Source organism: Plasmodium malariae (genome assembly GCF_900090045.1).
Source record: "Plasmodium malariae genome assembly, chromosome: 10".
NCBI classification, from domain to species: Eukaryota; Apicomplexa; class Aconoidasida; order Haemosporida; family Plasmodiidae; genus Plasmodium; species Plasmodium malariae.
Genome location: NC_041784.1, coordinates 545,703 through 561,990, shown reverse-complemented (window position 1 = coordinate 561,990; position 16,288 = coordinate 545,703). Strand labels below are relative to the sequence as shown.

The 16,288-nt window shown below is 26.4% G+C and overlaps 3 protein-coding genes across 3 annotated transcripts in view; all 3 read left to right on the top strand.

The window, feature by feature from the left end:
• The window catches only part of PmUG01_10022200 (conserved Plasmodium protein, unknown function), a gene marked incomplete at both ends in the record, with an annotated part of 28,425 nt that extends 19,857 nt beyond the window's left edge, over positions 1-8,568 (top strand). Inside the window, one exon of the mRNA XM_029005405.1 lies at positions 364-8,568. Within this exon, the coding sequence (XP_028861997.1) occupies positions 364-8,568 (8,205 nt within the window). The remainder of the gene's footprint in view (positions 1-363) is intronic.
• Positions 8,569-9,992: 1,424 nt separating this feature from the next.
• On the top strand, positions 9,993-10,874 carry PmUG01_10022100 (50S ribosomal protein L17, apicoplast, putative; the record flags this gene model as incomplete). The annotated part of the gene is made up of 3 exons (XM_029005404.1): positions 9,993-10,211; positions 10,396-10,569; positions 10,767-10,874. 3 exons carry the CDS (start codon positions 9,993-9,995, stop codon positions 10,872-10,874), a joined length of 501 nt encoding a protein of 166 aa, XP_028861996.1.
• A 2,888-nt stretch (positions 10,875-13,762) lies between these two features.
• PmUG01_10022000 (inner membrane complex protein, putative) lies at positions 13,763-15,241 on the top strand (the record flags this gene model as incomplete). Its single annotated transcript, XM_029005403.1, has 1 exon — positions 13,763-15,241. The coding sequence occupies one exon, from the start codon at positions 13,763-13,765 to the stop codon at positions 15,239-15,241; it is 1,479 nt and encodes a 492-aa protein (XP_028861995.1).
• Between the last annotated feature and the right edge of the window lie 1,047 nt (positions 15,242-16,288).

The window sequence follows — 16,288 nt, the reverse complement described above, 5'->3', positions numbered from 1 at the left end:
ACCTTTTCGCACATACATATGTATGTATTTGTATGTACTTGCGGGCGTATATGTGTGTATATGTGCACACGTGCTAAAATGTGAGTAAGAGATTACTACAATCTCTCAGTGTACGATTTATAAGTCTTAATGATCTGGATATTTTGTAAAGAAATTTTATACATACCCAAGATCAATTTAGACTGAGTTATAGGAAATCAACCATTTAAAAATGTTTTCCTATTCTTTAGATGATATGCACAAGTACGAAGTGTCTTCTTGTTTATAGCCATTTTTTGCATTAATATTATTTCATTTTACGTGTTACATAATTCTCATTTTTTTCCTTTTTTTTTGTCTCTGTCACACTACCCCCCTTCATAGGTGAAACACAATTTGCTAGTCGAACCGGAGATAATACAAAATAAATGGTGTCTTTCTATAGGTACGTGCATACAAATAGAAAATAACTCAGGTATATGTTTCAGAATTTATAAGGAGGGGAAAACAAAATACTTTTCTAGCGTTAAATTCAAATGGGGGTTACGGAAAAGCAAAAAATCAAATACGAGGAATTATTTGACATGGGACGAAAGTGAAGAAGGAAGAACTAGAAATAGGAGGGGAGTAAAAAAAAATAGAATAAATTTAAAAAGCCATAATAATAATAATAAGAATTTTATGCCTTATATTGAAAAAAGAAATAAAAGAAAAGATAAATTAGCAGATACAGATTTTATAAACATATTACCATTCAGTAAAAGAGCTATACCATTATTTTGGTTGTATGATTATACTTTACCATATATAAAAATTTTAAGGAAAAAGGAAAAAAAATATAGCATAAATAATTTAGGAAATAAATATAATAAAGAAGAAAATTTAGACATTGAGGCAATTCCATTTTACATGTTATACAAGCTTTTAAATAAATATGCATTAAATAATAATAACATATATCAAAAGAAATTAAATATATCTCCATCTGAATTAGTTTTTAAAAGTTTACTTATGTTCTATTGTTATGTTATTGTGAAAGATGTTCCCACTCAACATATAAAAGAAACTTCATACAATTATACACTGGTAATAGAACCGATGGTTACTATTAGAAACAATTTACCAAATCCTATAACTGTTATAGTTAGATTGAAAAAGGAAAAAAGTTTATTTAAAATAAATAATAAAAATAACTATGAAGACAAAATGGAAGAGAAAATGTTTCGGAATAGTAATTTTGAAATGAATGATGATATAACAAAAATTTTAAAAAAAGAAGAATTATATGCTCTAGTCCCTCCTCATCATTATTGGTGTTTGCCTATATCTACCCAAGCATTTTACATGAAAGTTTTTTACCATGGTCTACAAATAGAAAAGATGAATTTCATTTGTGACTATGCCAATGAAGTAAAGGGTTATTTTGATTATAAGGACGTGAAACTTCCCGATTTGAATGAGCTATTTTATCGTACTAACATTAATAAGGCGATTAGTAATGACGACAGCAGTAACAACATTAACAGTAATAATTCTAATACTGTTAACAATAGCAACAATAGCAACTCCAATAATAATATTAATATTCATACCATTGCCGCTAGTAATAATAATATTAGCTGTGGAAATGGCAATAATAGTAACAATAAAGACAGTGACAATGGAGGGCATATAAAGGCGGCAAATGAGCTCTCAACTTCTATGGAGGAGCGTAGAAAAAATATAAACTATGCGCAGTACAAAAATAAATCAGTGTCGAATATAAACAGAAAGAGCAATCTAATGTATGAAGAAATAATAAATGAACTTGAGCAAAATGAAAAAATTGGCAACCGAAGCAGTAGTATTAGCAGTAGTAGTAGTATACGTACGAGAAGCTTGTATTATAACTTATATAATATATGTCGCTTTGATGCAAATTGCCGGAATAGTCGTCAAAATAAGCACAATTTTACACATAATTTCTTGTATGCTACAGAAGATTTTTTCCCTATTTATATGCCATCTAGTGATATGATTACATCAACAAAGGTACTAAATCATAAATGTGGTTTAATTGGTAGTATTTTCTCTTATGATGAATTAAAATTTATTTATTTTGAAAATAAAATTAATCAAATGAATAAAAAAATACATGATAATTTATATATTTTTAAAACTATTACTGTGTCAGCTGACGTTTCAAGGAGAAAAATAGACTTTTATTTCCCTTTCTTTTTTGAAAATACAACAGATGTGTGTATTTATATAAATAGCAAATTGTTACCACCAAATAGCCGTTTATATATGACAGAAGAAGAGGCAAAAAGTGTTAGGATAAAATCGTATAAACACGATTATATGAATAATAAAATATTATGTAGTAACGTTAGTAGTAAAATTGATTGTACTAAAACGAATATGATACGGCCACTAATCAATTTAATATATAGAAAAATAAATAGAAAACAAAAGGTAAGATTCTGGGAAAAATATGATGAAAAGAAAAAAAAATGCAGTGATGTAGCTAATCCTATGAATATTGAGGAGCAGGGACCCACCAATACTACGTGTAAAGTAGATAAGAAAAGAACACATAGCTTCAAATTGAAAGAGTTAAAAGATGTGAAAAGTGAAAAAATAAAAAAGCAAGATGAGGAAGGTAAGGATGATAAGGAGGGTGGAAAAGATAAGGAAGATAGAAACAATAAGGAAGATAGACACGATAATGAAGATAGAAACAATAAGGAAGATGGGGAAGAACGTTTAATCAACCTATACAGTAATCAGTTAAATAAAAATGGCACATATAAAACTACTAATTATTTTAAAAGTTGTATAATAAACGAAGAAAGTAAGGAAGAAAAGTATAATATTCAATTGGATACTATTCCAAAAGTGCATGTTGAAAAAATTGATGAATCCGTGCGTTCAGATAATTTAAATGATTCCTATTATAAAAGTGTTAACAAAAATGATTTATATTATTGCACTTCTAAATTATCGGAGTTTTCAATTTATGTAAATGAGGAAAAGAAGGGTAATGTCAAAACTCTGAGAGTTCACAAACCATATAAAAATGTATTTAAGAATTTTTTAATGAGCAAAAAATCGTTATTTAAAGGAAAGAAACAAATGAATGAAAAAACATTAAGAGCATACACTAATATCATAAAAATGAAGAAATTTCGGTTATTTAAAAAACATAGAGAAACAGATAAGATGAATGAAATACGAGAAGGTGACGATTTCTTTGAAGATATGGATGATCAGGACAGATATGAAAGAAATGACGAGTCTGCTGACAGTGGCTCCTATTATGGAGATAATAATGACAAGTTGGGGGAAACCCCAAGTAGGGAGAAGGGTACGTATAGCATGAATAGAGGAAAGAATAGTCGAAGGAATGGTGGCAAGAGTAGAGGACGAAATAACAGCAAATATAGCGGTAGAGCGAAGAGTAGAAAGAACTACTTTGGGAAGAACTTGTATTCGCTTGACAAGTATAGGAAAAAATATTTTAGTAAAGAAAAGAACACATCTAAAAGAAGTATAAATGATTCTATGTCGTCGGAAAATGAAAACGCCCTTGAGAAAATTTCCTCATCCCAGTTAAGCTTAAGCATTTTTAATCTGTTTAAAGAAGAGGACGAAATTATAAACGATGAAGTATATGTTGAGGATGCTTCATATGAAAATACAAATGTACAGAATGAAATAGACAAGGACGATGATGGTGATAATATAAATAATATTCGTCAAAAAGAATTATTTTCCCATGATAGTATTATGAATTTTAACTTAATTAAGAAGAAAAAGAAGGAAATGAAAAAAAAATACAGAAAAAGAGGGCACTACACTAGAAGTAATGACAAAAAAAAAAAATATTTTAAAAAAAGCAGATTTCAAATTACACCTTTCTTTAGGTCCATTTCTAATGGGGACAATTCTGGAGGTAGGAAAAATTATGACATTGATCCTATATCACTAATGAGTAATTCGAGAAGAAACAAATTAAATTCGAATTATTATAATATGCATGAAAGTTCAACAGATAGTAGGAATTCCAATAAACGCCAAAAAGAAGAGAAATCATATGTTAGTACAAGAGATGGGCGCATTAATAGGTCCAGAGTGGCTTTTTATGAAAGCGAATTAGCTCCTATTCGGAATAAAGAAGTTTCAAAAGAGAAAGAAGCACAAGTAGAAACAAGAGCTCATATAGAAATAGATGGAGAGGACGTAGGACGTTACAGAGCTAGTTACAAATTAGGCAATGGAGTAGGTGACAAAGAAAAAGAACAACAGATGAAAAGCAAAGCGTCATTTAGAGATCTATCAAGGTACAAAATGGAAAGAAGAAAATCCAGAATAAAAAAGAAGGATTATTATGAAGGAGGTTTCTTGTCTTTAGGTATCTGTGTGAGATATGCAGAAGAACCATTTAACAAATCTAAGATTGTAACTTTCGTAAATAGCTATATATTTATAAATAGGTTACCTTTTGACATTAAGATTGTTACTGACTCGGTCAGAAAATTTGGAAGTATTTTTATGAATCAAAACATGGCCAATAATATAGAGCTAAATAATGCATATAAGGAAATGCTTCCAATTGATAGGAGAAATATAAATAAAAATATGAATGGTATTACGTCATTAAGTCCTGTATCTGTAAATAAAGAGATATCTGGAATGATGAATTATGATGGAACTAATGACACGAAGGGAAATTATAAAAGTGAAAATATGAAGAGTAAAAAGTCGAATAGTGAAAATTCGAAGGAACAGAACGGAGATATAGAATCACACAAAATGAGTGATGTCAAAATAGAGAATACTATTAGTAGTGTTAATAATATAAAAGCGTCAAACATGAGCAATAAGAGCTTTACCGAAAATATATTAGGTATCGAAGGTGATACCAGTTTTAGTAAAAATAAAATCCCTGGAAATTGCGAACACATCAAAGCGGAAAATTGGGAGACAAGTCAACTGGCCCTTCATGTTAGGAATAGTAACAGTAACAATAATATCGGAAATAACAATACTTACATTAGCAGTAACACGAAGAAGGATGACTCTACCAAAAATGTTTGCAAAAAAAACGAAACGTACATTAGAAGCGGAGAAATAACCTCTTTCCACTATCACAGGAATTACATAAAAATAAAGGACATTAATGAGGACTATAGTTCATTACCTTTTTCTTTGATTCCAAAAAGTGTGCCTTCGAATTTTCAAATAGAATTGTTTAATATAAATAAATCTCAAATAAATAATACAAATAATTTATTAGTAGAGATTAATGTGTGCAGTGGTATATTCGGAGATAAACAACAATTGCCATATACATATAATGGTTATTTTTATATCCTTAGTCTACCCGTTAGACCTCAATTTGAAATAATTAATGCAACTAAATTTATTATAGCATACACAACGGATGTGAATAAATATACGAAAAAATATATGAATAATAACTATAATAATTATTTGAACAGAAGTAGTAAAAATGGGGATTTCTCCGTAAAAATGATTTATCCTTATAGTTCTATTTATTATACTTTAAGACATAACAATGAGATTGAATCATCAAAAATTGCTTTAAAAATTGTGGGTGTTCAGAAAAGTTCTTGGTGTGTTAATTCTATTAATTCCTTTATTGATAATGTCGTTGTTTTACCTTATAGGGTATATGGGGACAAGGGTTTGTCCTTTTCTGAAAATAGGAACTGTGCAAGGAATAATTATAATTATATTAGCAGTTACAATAATTGCAACGATCGCAACAATTACAATGATAACAACAGTTACAACGATTTCAGATATTACAATGAATTCCGTAATTACGGTAATAATAATTATAATAATTATTATTATAATATTAATAATAATAATAATAATAATAATAATAATAATAATAATAATAATAATAATAATAATAATAATAATAATAATAATAATAATAATAATAATAATAATAATAATAATAATAATAATAATAATAATAATAATAATAATAATAATAATAATAATAATAATAATAATAATAATAATAATAATAATAATAATAATAATAATAATAATGATAAAAATATTGATAGACATTTTTTAAAAAGTTCAAGGAGAGGAAACAGGGGAAATAAGGACCTATTTGATGAAATCAATTCAAATAATAGTAGCATGGAGGCAGATAATGATAGCCATATATATTTGGAAGAAAATGGAAGAAAGGAAAAGATGGAAAAAGATAGCATTTTCCTAGGCCATAATTTAGTAAATAAGAAATTATACTCCTTCTTAATTATAAGAGATAACGGAAGTAGAGCTATTGTTATTACTGAAAAATATAAACTAGCTAGAAAAATAGTCAGTACAAAAAATTTTAGTAAAATTCATAAATTGTTAGCATTAAATAGTAGAAAGAAAATACTATTATCTAAGAAAAATAGTAATAAGAAATATATGTTAGATTATAAAAAAATGAATTATATATATTTCAATTTTCCTAACATACCTGTCATATATAAAATGAACATCCCTAGATTAACAGTGACATGGATACATAGGCAAGATGTAATAATAGCTATCCATTTAACCAAAATAAAATTTAGCGGTCGTATATACCCGAAAGAAATTATGAATAGTGATATAAATCAAATGTTTACACCAATAAACATTTTAAAAAGAAAAGAATTAGAAGAATATGTGCAGTATGTTTTTTTAAATAGTTATATTGATTCCATAATTCTAATTGAACAAATACATATAGACCATTTTGTAAAAGGAGATATCCCAGTTATTTTAAAAAATACCAATATAGAAGAAGATGAAAATGAGCATACGTTTTTATACGTTCATACTAAGCAGTGTTGTGTTGACTCTTTTAAACAAGCCCCTATATATCAAAATATAACGATAAAAATTTCCCCGATTAATGCAAATATAGAATTATTAGTTATTGAACAATTAATAGAAATAATGGAAAAAGAAAAACAATTATTACTACAGTATGATAAGGAAGAAAAGTCATTACCACCTCTTATTGCAACATCAGAGACAGCGAAGAATGCCATAAACACTACTTTGAAAATTTTCTTAGACACAAATTTCTTAAGAATGTTATCTTTGAATGATTATATAAAACGTAAAATGGAAAATGATTTTATATTAACAAATAACCAAATTATTAATAATAATCATATATTAAACACTATAAATCGAAATGAGAACAGTTACAGAATGATATGCTGCAAGAGAAGGGTAGAAGAAGATAACAGCAATTACAACAATAAATATAGGCGTAACAGTGACTATAACTACTGCGACTATTCCTACTACAACAACAATAACATCAACGGCACAGACATAAAACCGAATACTTATTCCTACTATTTTAGTTCACCTAAAGCTAGACTGATAACACAAAATAAAATAACGAATATTAAGAATATATCGGACAAAATATGCTCAGAAGATTCTACTAATAGTTCTATTTACAGTGATGTGACGCATAAAAATAGAAATAGTATAATACACAAAAAAATTTGTAAAGCATTGGTAGGATATTATAAATATAAGAAGGTGCATAATTTAATTAATAATACCTACTACAATATTAATAATATAAACGATGAAAGTTTGTTACCTATAAAAATTCAGTACTTTAAAAATCGAAAAATTTTCGTTAGTGCATTTTCATCTCACTTATTCTTACACCCAAATCCTAGATGGATAGATAATAAGAGCAAACCTGTATATATACGAGAGTTTAAAATTTACCCAATTGAAATTATAGTATCTATTAGAACTTCAGAGCACCGAATTTCGAGAAGAATATTACATATTGTAGATGCATTACCAGTAGATACACCTTCTATGCGTATACATTTGATATCACAAAAAAGAAATTATATGGTTTGTACATGGGATGGATTATCTCAGTCTTTACGTGTATCTTATTTTAGGCAATTATTGAGACAATCCTTACCTAGTGCATGGTTATCCAATCCGTTTGCATTTATTAAAGGTTTTATTAATGGTTTAATTGCATTGTTTAAAGAAACAATTAGAGGAGTGAAAACAAGTTCTAACTGTTTTGATGGATTTATGTCAGGATTTAAATGTGGAATAATCATATTAGTTGTTAATACTGTAGGTGGTTTATTCCAATCATTAAGTCATATGTTAAATGTATGTCATAAAATAATGGGTGGTTCGAGGCCCAGACCTCCGAGTATATTAGATTCATTAATACTAGGGTTAGACGGGTTACTTTTAGATACATTTTATAGACCATGGGTTTCACTATTTACTGAGCCAAAAATATCACTCAATAAAGGAAATAGTACTTTAAAAACTTCATGTATAATTATCGGTTGCATTCTAAGATGCTTATTTTCCCCAATTTTTGGCTTATTGAACTTTTTTGCATCTATAACTGAAGGATTTGCTAACACGTTGATCGGAGACTTCGAGCGATTCTCCAGGGTTCAAGAACGCACTGAATTTAAAACGGAAAGAGTGCATAAAACGGTAACAAGTTTAAGAAAAGGAAAAAGCTTAAAAAAGTTGATTAAAAAAAGTGTTAGGTATAATGACACTTAGGCGGTTATCTATAGTTGGATGCATTTACACATATGTGTATATATGCACCTGTGTGTAGGCATAATTTTGTTTACTAAGTAAAATTTGAGATAAAAAATAAGGCCAAAAAACAAAAGAAGTAGAACAACGTTTTTAGTAACTCTTTCACAACACCTTTCATAATTTAGAAAGCTAGCTTATCTTACTTTGTACTTTCTCATTATGTATTTATAAAATCTTTTTTTTCTGTTTTCTTTTTTTTTTTTGTTGTCATATATGTACATTCTACATATATATATATATATATATATATATTTTTTTTTTTTTTTTTTCTATCCAGAAGTAAATGTGTACATATATATTATATATACACCTCTTCGTGTGTATAATTTTGGTGATACAATATTCTTTTAATTTTTTCTGCACAAAATTATACTTTTTATAAAGCTAATAGCCAATTTTTTTTTTGTTAATTTTATGTTATTAAATGCTTGTTTTTTGGTTATTCGTATGTAAGGGGATTATGTTCTTTGCATATACTGTTTTTTTTGTAATATAAATGTCACTATTTTAAAACCTAGAGAATTGGAAAGCTCTATATAGCATGCATGTTTTACTGGTGCTTACGGTATACGTAAATATGTCTGTATATTATGTATAAAAAAAAATATATTATATGTACACACAAATTGTTACTGCACATTTTTTTGGCATACTTCTTTTTTTTTAAATCATTATAAATACTATTGGAAATCTTTTGTCAAAATAAATAGGTTAATATAATAGTATATATAAGGAAAAGAAATTTAAACAAATTTCTTTTTAAACAAGAGTCTGATAGTCCTAATGCACCACAAATTATATATTTTTTTTTATACATTAATTGAGAGTTGTTCAGTTTTTTATTTTTATAATTGTCGTAAAAATTAAAATTTGAAGTTTTACGGATCTTGAAGTACAAAATTTTAAACCATTTTGAGGTGTACAATATATAAGTCTTATTTTTTTTTTTTTTAATATAATCATATTTGTCTCATATTTAAACATGTTAATTTGTTTTGTTCGTGTTAAAACTATAGTATAAATTTTGTTTCTTTTATTTAAGAGCGCAATTGTTAAATTGTTTATATATTATGTGTTATCTTCCAACGTTTTATATAGTACTTCGTTCACACGTAAAAAAATATAAAGAGCGAAACACTGTGCTTGTATATTTTTTTACAGTAATTTTATTATTTATTTAAAACTTTTTAACGTCCTTTTTAGATATGTTAACGTTATGTATATGCATTTAATATATATATACATATATATATTTCTCTTTTATTGTATGTTTTTAAATTATTCCTTTTAACTACTCCTTATGTGTTAATTTAAAAGCTAGTATCAATAACTTCCATTTTTTCAATTACTTTTTTTTCTTTTTTTTAAACAAAAATGAACAAATGAAGACTTGTATTTTATTTTTTTTTTTATGCAAAAACATATTAGCTTTTATATTAAAAAAGGATGTATCAAGAAATTGTATAATAAATAAAATTAATTTTAAAAATACTCTAAACAAAAGAAATAGCTTATTATTAGTCCACAAAAACTCAAACTTCCGGAAATTAGGGAGACCGAGAGCCCAAAGGAGAGCCCTGCTTAGAGCCTTAACAACTAGTGTACATTTTGCATACGAGTTATCTACATATATATGTAGATATATACAGATATATAGATAGATATATGTTTGTATGCGCACAATTATATTTATGCACATACAACTGTTCATAGAGCAGTATGTAAATAAATATATATGTACGTGTATACATGTTTGCACGTATAATTCTTATTCCTTTAATGCAGCTTCTAAGGCACGGAAAAATTGTAACAACAGAAGCAAAAGCAAAGGAGGCTAGAAAAAAAGTGGAAAGGATAATAACATATGCAAAAAAGCACGACAACAATCGACAGTATGCATATAGGTTAATAGCTAACTATGTGTTTGATAGAGAATTAGCCCTAAATGTAGTTAGGCAGGTAGTTCACGAACGCAGTGTACCTAATGTGTAATCCATTTGTTTTTATTTACTCTTATTATTAAACATTGAACATTTATCTCTTAACGCGTAACACTTAACATTTATCTCTGAACGTTTAACACACTAAACGCTTAGCGTTTATAATTTATAATTTAAATTATTCTTTTTTTATTTTTATTTCTTACCCCCCAAAAGGCCCCTATAAAATACAAGGAAAGAAATGGTGGATACACAAAAATAAAACTTTTACCCAGAAGTAGAAAAGGAGATGCAGCAAGGATGGCTACGTTGGAACTTTTGTAGTTATGTATCCTTTTTCCTTTCCCCATTTTTTTTTTTTATTTTTCAAGAGTTTTTTACCATTTTTCGTGCCCCTTCATATTTCTGATGATTTTTTTCACAAGTGTTAGTATTTTAGACCAAGCGAGCACACACATATTCACAATGTGACATTTACCATATAAGCAGTAAATCTTTTAAACTTTTGAAATATATGTATATTTATTTTTAGAAAAGCAGTAAACTGTATGCAAAAAAAAGGGGTAATAACCTTTAATTATGGAATATGATACGGAAGCATGTACACTTTTGAGTAGAGATACTAATGTCATAGTTATAAAAAGCACATTAACAAATTAAGAAAAACAGTTAGACAAATACGTTTATATATTTTTCTATTCCTTAAAAAAAGTTAAACAGGTACTTTAACCCATAGCTTATATTTATATATAGAAATTAAAAGTTCAATTTTGTTTTCATTTTTGATATATTTAAAATGCTATTGGAATTATATCTTTCATTGGAAATAAAAGGGAGGAAATTATAAAGTTAATTTTTCTCCCGTTCGAAGGTGAAGAAAACAGTTAACTAACTCTTTAATAATATATGAAAAGGTACTAGTAGCAACTGTTAAAATTTGGAAAGCTGCTTTAATATTTAATAAATTATATTAAATAAGTACCAATAATATAGGGTGAATAAAGTTAATATAACAAAATAATTAAATAAATAAATAATTTTGATTATAATATAAAAGCTGTTTTTTGTGAAACACAGTTCTTAGCAAGTAGCTTATTTTTTATTTTGAGTAACCTAAATTTGTACTGGGTATATGTATATTATTTTGAATATATATATTTTATATATAAACGCTGTTTTTTATTTTGTTTTAATTTTTTTTTCATACATTATTTCTCTTTTATATTATTTTTTTCATTTATGTGATAAATGGTACATTTCATATTGTAAAAATGTTTTTTTAATCCTTGTAAAAAGTAAAAAAAAAAAAAAAAAAAAAATGTGTATATGTATCCATATGCATACACTAACATAAAATAACTTTTCACTATATTTCAATTGAAATAATTTTTTTTGAAACACACCATTCATATAATGTTTTGAAAAATGATCATATATAAAATATTAACTCTTAGTTTTCCTCGTATTTCGTTATTTCGTTATTTCGTTATTTTGTCATTTTGTTATTTTGTTATATTGTTATATTGTGCTTACAGAAAATTGCAACATTTGTAACTCTTGTTTTTTGTATTTTTGGTTGTCTTTAATTTCATACGTTCGCCTTTTCGCATACATATATATACGTACATAAATGTGTAAATGTATAAATATGTATATGTATATAAGATTTAAATGCTTCATTAATTACGGAAGTATTTTGCGGCGGCATTTTACATTTCAAAATAATAGTAAAAAAAGATATATATATACATATATACCTACGTATATATGTGTATGCGGGTATGTGTATGTTTATGCATACAAAATGAAGTTAAACAAATAATGTTGCAAATATTTAATTTTTATTTCATTGTACCGTTCTATTTTTTAGACAATTATTTTTTTTTTTTCTTTCTTTAACTTAGCATTAATTTAAAACAATGCAATACAAAGGAAATTTACACCAAAAAAAAAAAAAAAAAAAATACATGCATAATATTTAAAATATTGTAAAATGTACTATTTTTTTTACTAATCACATATAATGACAAAATTATGAAGCAAATTACACACGTGAAAAGTGTTATAATATTTTGTAGTATTTTTCCTTATAGTAACTAAAAAATATATTATATAAAAATATTTATTATTTATATTTTTTAATTTTGATATACAACAAAAGGAATAATTAGAAATGGGGAAAAAAAAAAAAAGAAAAAAAAAATGTTTAACGTAAAATATAAATTAGTGAATATTTTTAAGCAAATATTAAAAACGTTTAAAAAATTGGAAATCTATATAATGATATTGCTTACATACACATATTTATGTACATTTTGAAAACAGTTATATAATAAAAAAAAAAAAATAGCAAACATTACTTTTTTTTTTTTTAAACAAAGAATTAGTGTATAATTTATAAAAAAAAACATTTGTCCTTTTTAGAAAATATCTTGTACACGAAAAAAAGACATACTTTTTAATAACTTCCCTTAAACTAATATTTATATAAAAAGAAAAGACAGTTTATACATATTATAGGAGCTTTACGTTTAAACATATATATACAAGCTACGAATGTTATTAGTTATATATAAAAGCTTATGTAGAACATAAATATGTAATTACAAAATAAAGGAGAAGAATACACATGTTACAAATTCCGTAGAAAATTAAGGCAAAAGATTAAGTAGTTTTAAAACTTTGTTTTTCGATTGTTTATTTACGGTATTAATGTAAAGGTGGACTTGCACATATTAAAGCAAATCAATATATGTGCTCATATATTTATATTAAATATTGACACATGCATATAGCGCATGATGAAAATCATTATAGATAAATCATTCTTACATAGATATGCGCATATATATAGGCATATGTACATGTGTATGTGTGTATAACTATACATGCGTTTACATGTCATATTAATACCTATGTGTAAATGTACGCACATATATATATATATGCATAACTACGTTTATGTGTATGAGGAGTTAATAAAAATAAAATATAATAAGCTAAGGGAATAAGAGGGTAATATAATAAGAGGTTAACAGGGAAACATATTAAGGGGATAAGAGCGTAATATATTAAGGGAATAAAAGCATAAAACATTAAGGGAACAAACGCGTAAGACATTAGGCGAAAAAGAAGGTAAGATAATAATACAGTTGATTAGTAAAAGAATAATACAAGAGAATAGAAGTAAAAAGGAAAAAATACAGATCAAAATGGATAAGTTTCATATAGAAAAGATGCTAAAACTTAATAGCACAGCGAATTTAGTGTTAGGAATATTTTTAACCGTAATTGGGTCCATATTTATGGCCATTGCAAATACGTTCATGAAACTAGGTTTAAGTGATTCAAAGAAGAAGAAATACATGTTTACTAACTACTCGTGTGATATGAAATGGTATATTGGTTTTTTCGTTTACTGTTTTGGGTCCTTCTTACATATAATTGCACTTGGATTTGCCCCTGCTAGTACATTAGCACCAATGAATTCATTTGGTCTAATTGCGAATGCTGTAGTTGCAAATATTTACTTAAATGAAAAATTGGGAAAAATAGAAATAATATCAACGTTAGGTATATTTTTTGGAATAAGCATTTGTGCATGCGCTTCTTTTTTATGTGATACAAAAGAAGAAGCACATTTTAATCCATTAAATATAATTGAAAGCTGGAGGAACCCATGGTATATTTTTTATATTTTTGTTTCTATATTTTTATCTTTTTTTACGTTAATTTATTTAAATCATCAAGAAAATAAAATAATATCAGAAAATGAAGAAATTTATGCTACTAAAAGGTATGTGGAGTTGAATATATATGATGAAAAGAAAGAAAATGAAGGAAATAATGGAACTGATGAACTTGATGGAAATGTATTGGGTTGTTCATTAAATACTAAAAATTTAGGTGAATCTGTAAATTTATATCCAAAAACTATAGGATTATCTTATGGTTTTTTAGCCGGTTTGATAGGATCACAATGTGTTTTAGAAATTAAAGAAATTGTAGCTTTTTTAAATATTGGTTTAACAAATAAACATATATATAAAACACCTTTACCCCATTTGTGTTTTATATTTCTTGTTATATCCATATATTTACAAATACATTTTTTAAATTTAGGTTTAACAAGGGGAGATGCAACCCTAGTTGTACCCACTTATTATGTATTTTGGACATTCTTTGGAACGTTAGGTGGTCTTGTAAAATTTAATGAAATTGAAAATTTTAATTTTAATTCTATTCTATTATTTATAATTGGTTTTGTATTGACTGTGTTATTTATATCTATATTAGCTGTACAAGAAATAGCATTTTTACGTAAATATGTGGACAAAGAAGTACCTGATATATCTTTAGAAAATTTAGATATTCATGCACAGGTTTTACAAAATAAAAAATTATCAAAACAAGTTATATTAAATATGGGATTATTTCCTGTTTCATTGCTTGGTACAACAGTTGGACGGAAAAAATTTCGTCCATTATACGAGCGATTTAGGAGAACTAGGAGTATATTATCTGATACACATATAGGAGATCAGCACTGTGAATATTCAACTGACAATACTATATATAATGCTTATACATTACCATATGATATATACAACACCAATAAAGAATCTTTTTACTCAAAAAAAAAAATAAATAAATACAATGACCAGAAAACTGAAAATACTTATGTTTTTTAAAGAGGAATACCGAAATGAAATAAGCGTTTTTCCTGCTATTTTTATAAATAAAGCATCTGCTTTGTTTGATCTATTAGGAAAATGAACTAATAAAAAAAAATATATATATTACGTCACGTGAATGAATGCTGCAGTGCCAAACAGGTGCTAAAAAGAAGATTATGTGTTATGCGTACAGAAGTACAAGTGTTATGCGTACAGAAGTACAAGTGTTACGCATACAGATGTTCATGCGTTACGCATACAGATGTTCATGCGTTATTCAAACATACGTATATACGTTATACTTATATATAAACACTTATTTATATATATGCATGTATGCACGTAAACAAATATGTTTTTTCATGTCCTCTGTGCAACGCGATAGTGAATTACAACTTCCCTTCATTTTATTTCACTAATGTGTTAAAAGTTTATCCACATGTATACATACAAATACATACACATGTATAAATCAATATTTTTTATTTTGTTTCCCCTTTGGCCATTTTGTTCTTTTAAAAATCTTTTAATAATCATCAGATTACTTTCTATTTATTTTTCATGCATTTAAATATGTTTTTTTTTTTTATTCAACCTTTAGGTAGCTATTTATATGACTTTTCATTCATTTATCTCTACAATATCTTCTTTTGTTACTGTTTTCTTGTTTGGTTTCATTTCCTTTTTCGTCCCCCTTTTTTTTTTCTTTTCTATCGTTTCTAATACTTTACTTATCTATTCCTTTTTTTTTTTTTTTTTTTTTTTAACCTTATATTTGCTTGCCATTAATGTATTATTTATTTCAACTTACGTGTACGAGTATACGTAGTTTCAACATATTTGGTTAATCTTTAACTTTCAAAATTTTCTGTATAGATATATATGTGCATCTATTCAAAACATCCAATATACTATTTTTTTTGAAGTTGTTAAAAATAGTTCTCATTTAATAGCAACCATAAAGTTGGCTTAAGTTTAACTGTGTGTATATTTTTCAGTAGTTGATTAAATACGGGACAAGCGTACATAAATATGCGAGTATGCAAGCAGGGATACAAAAGA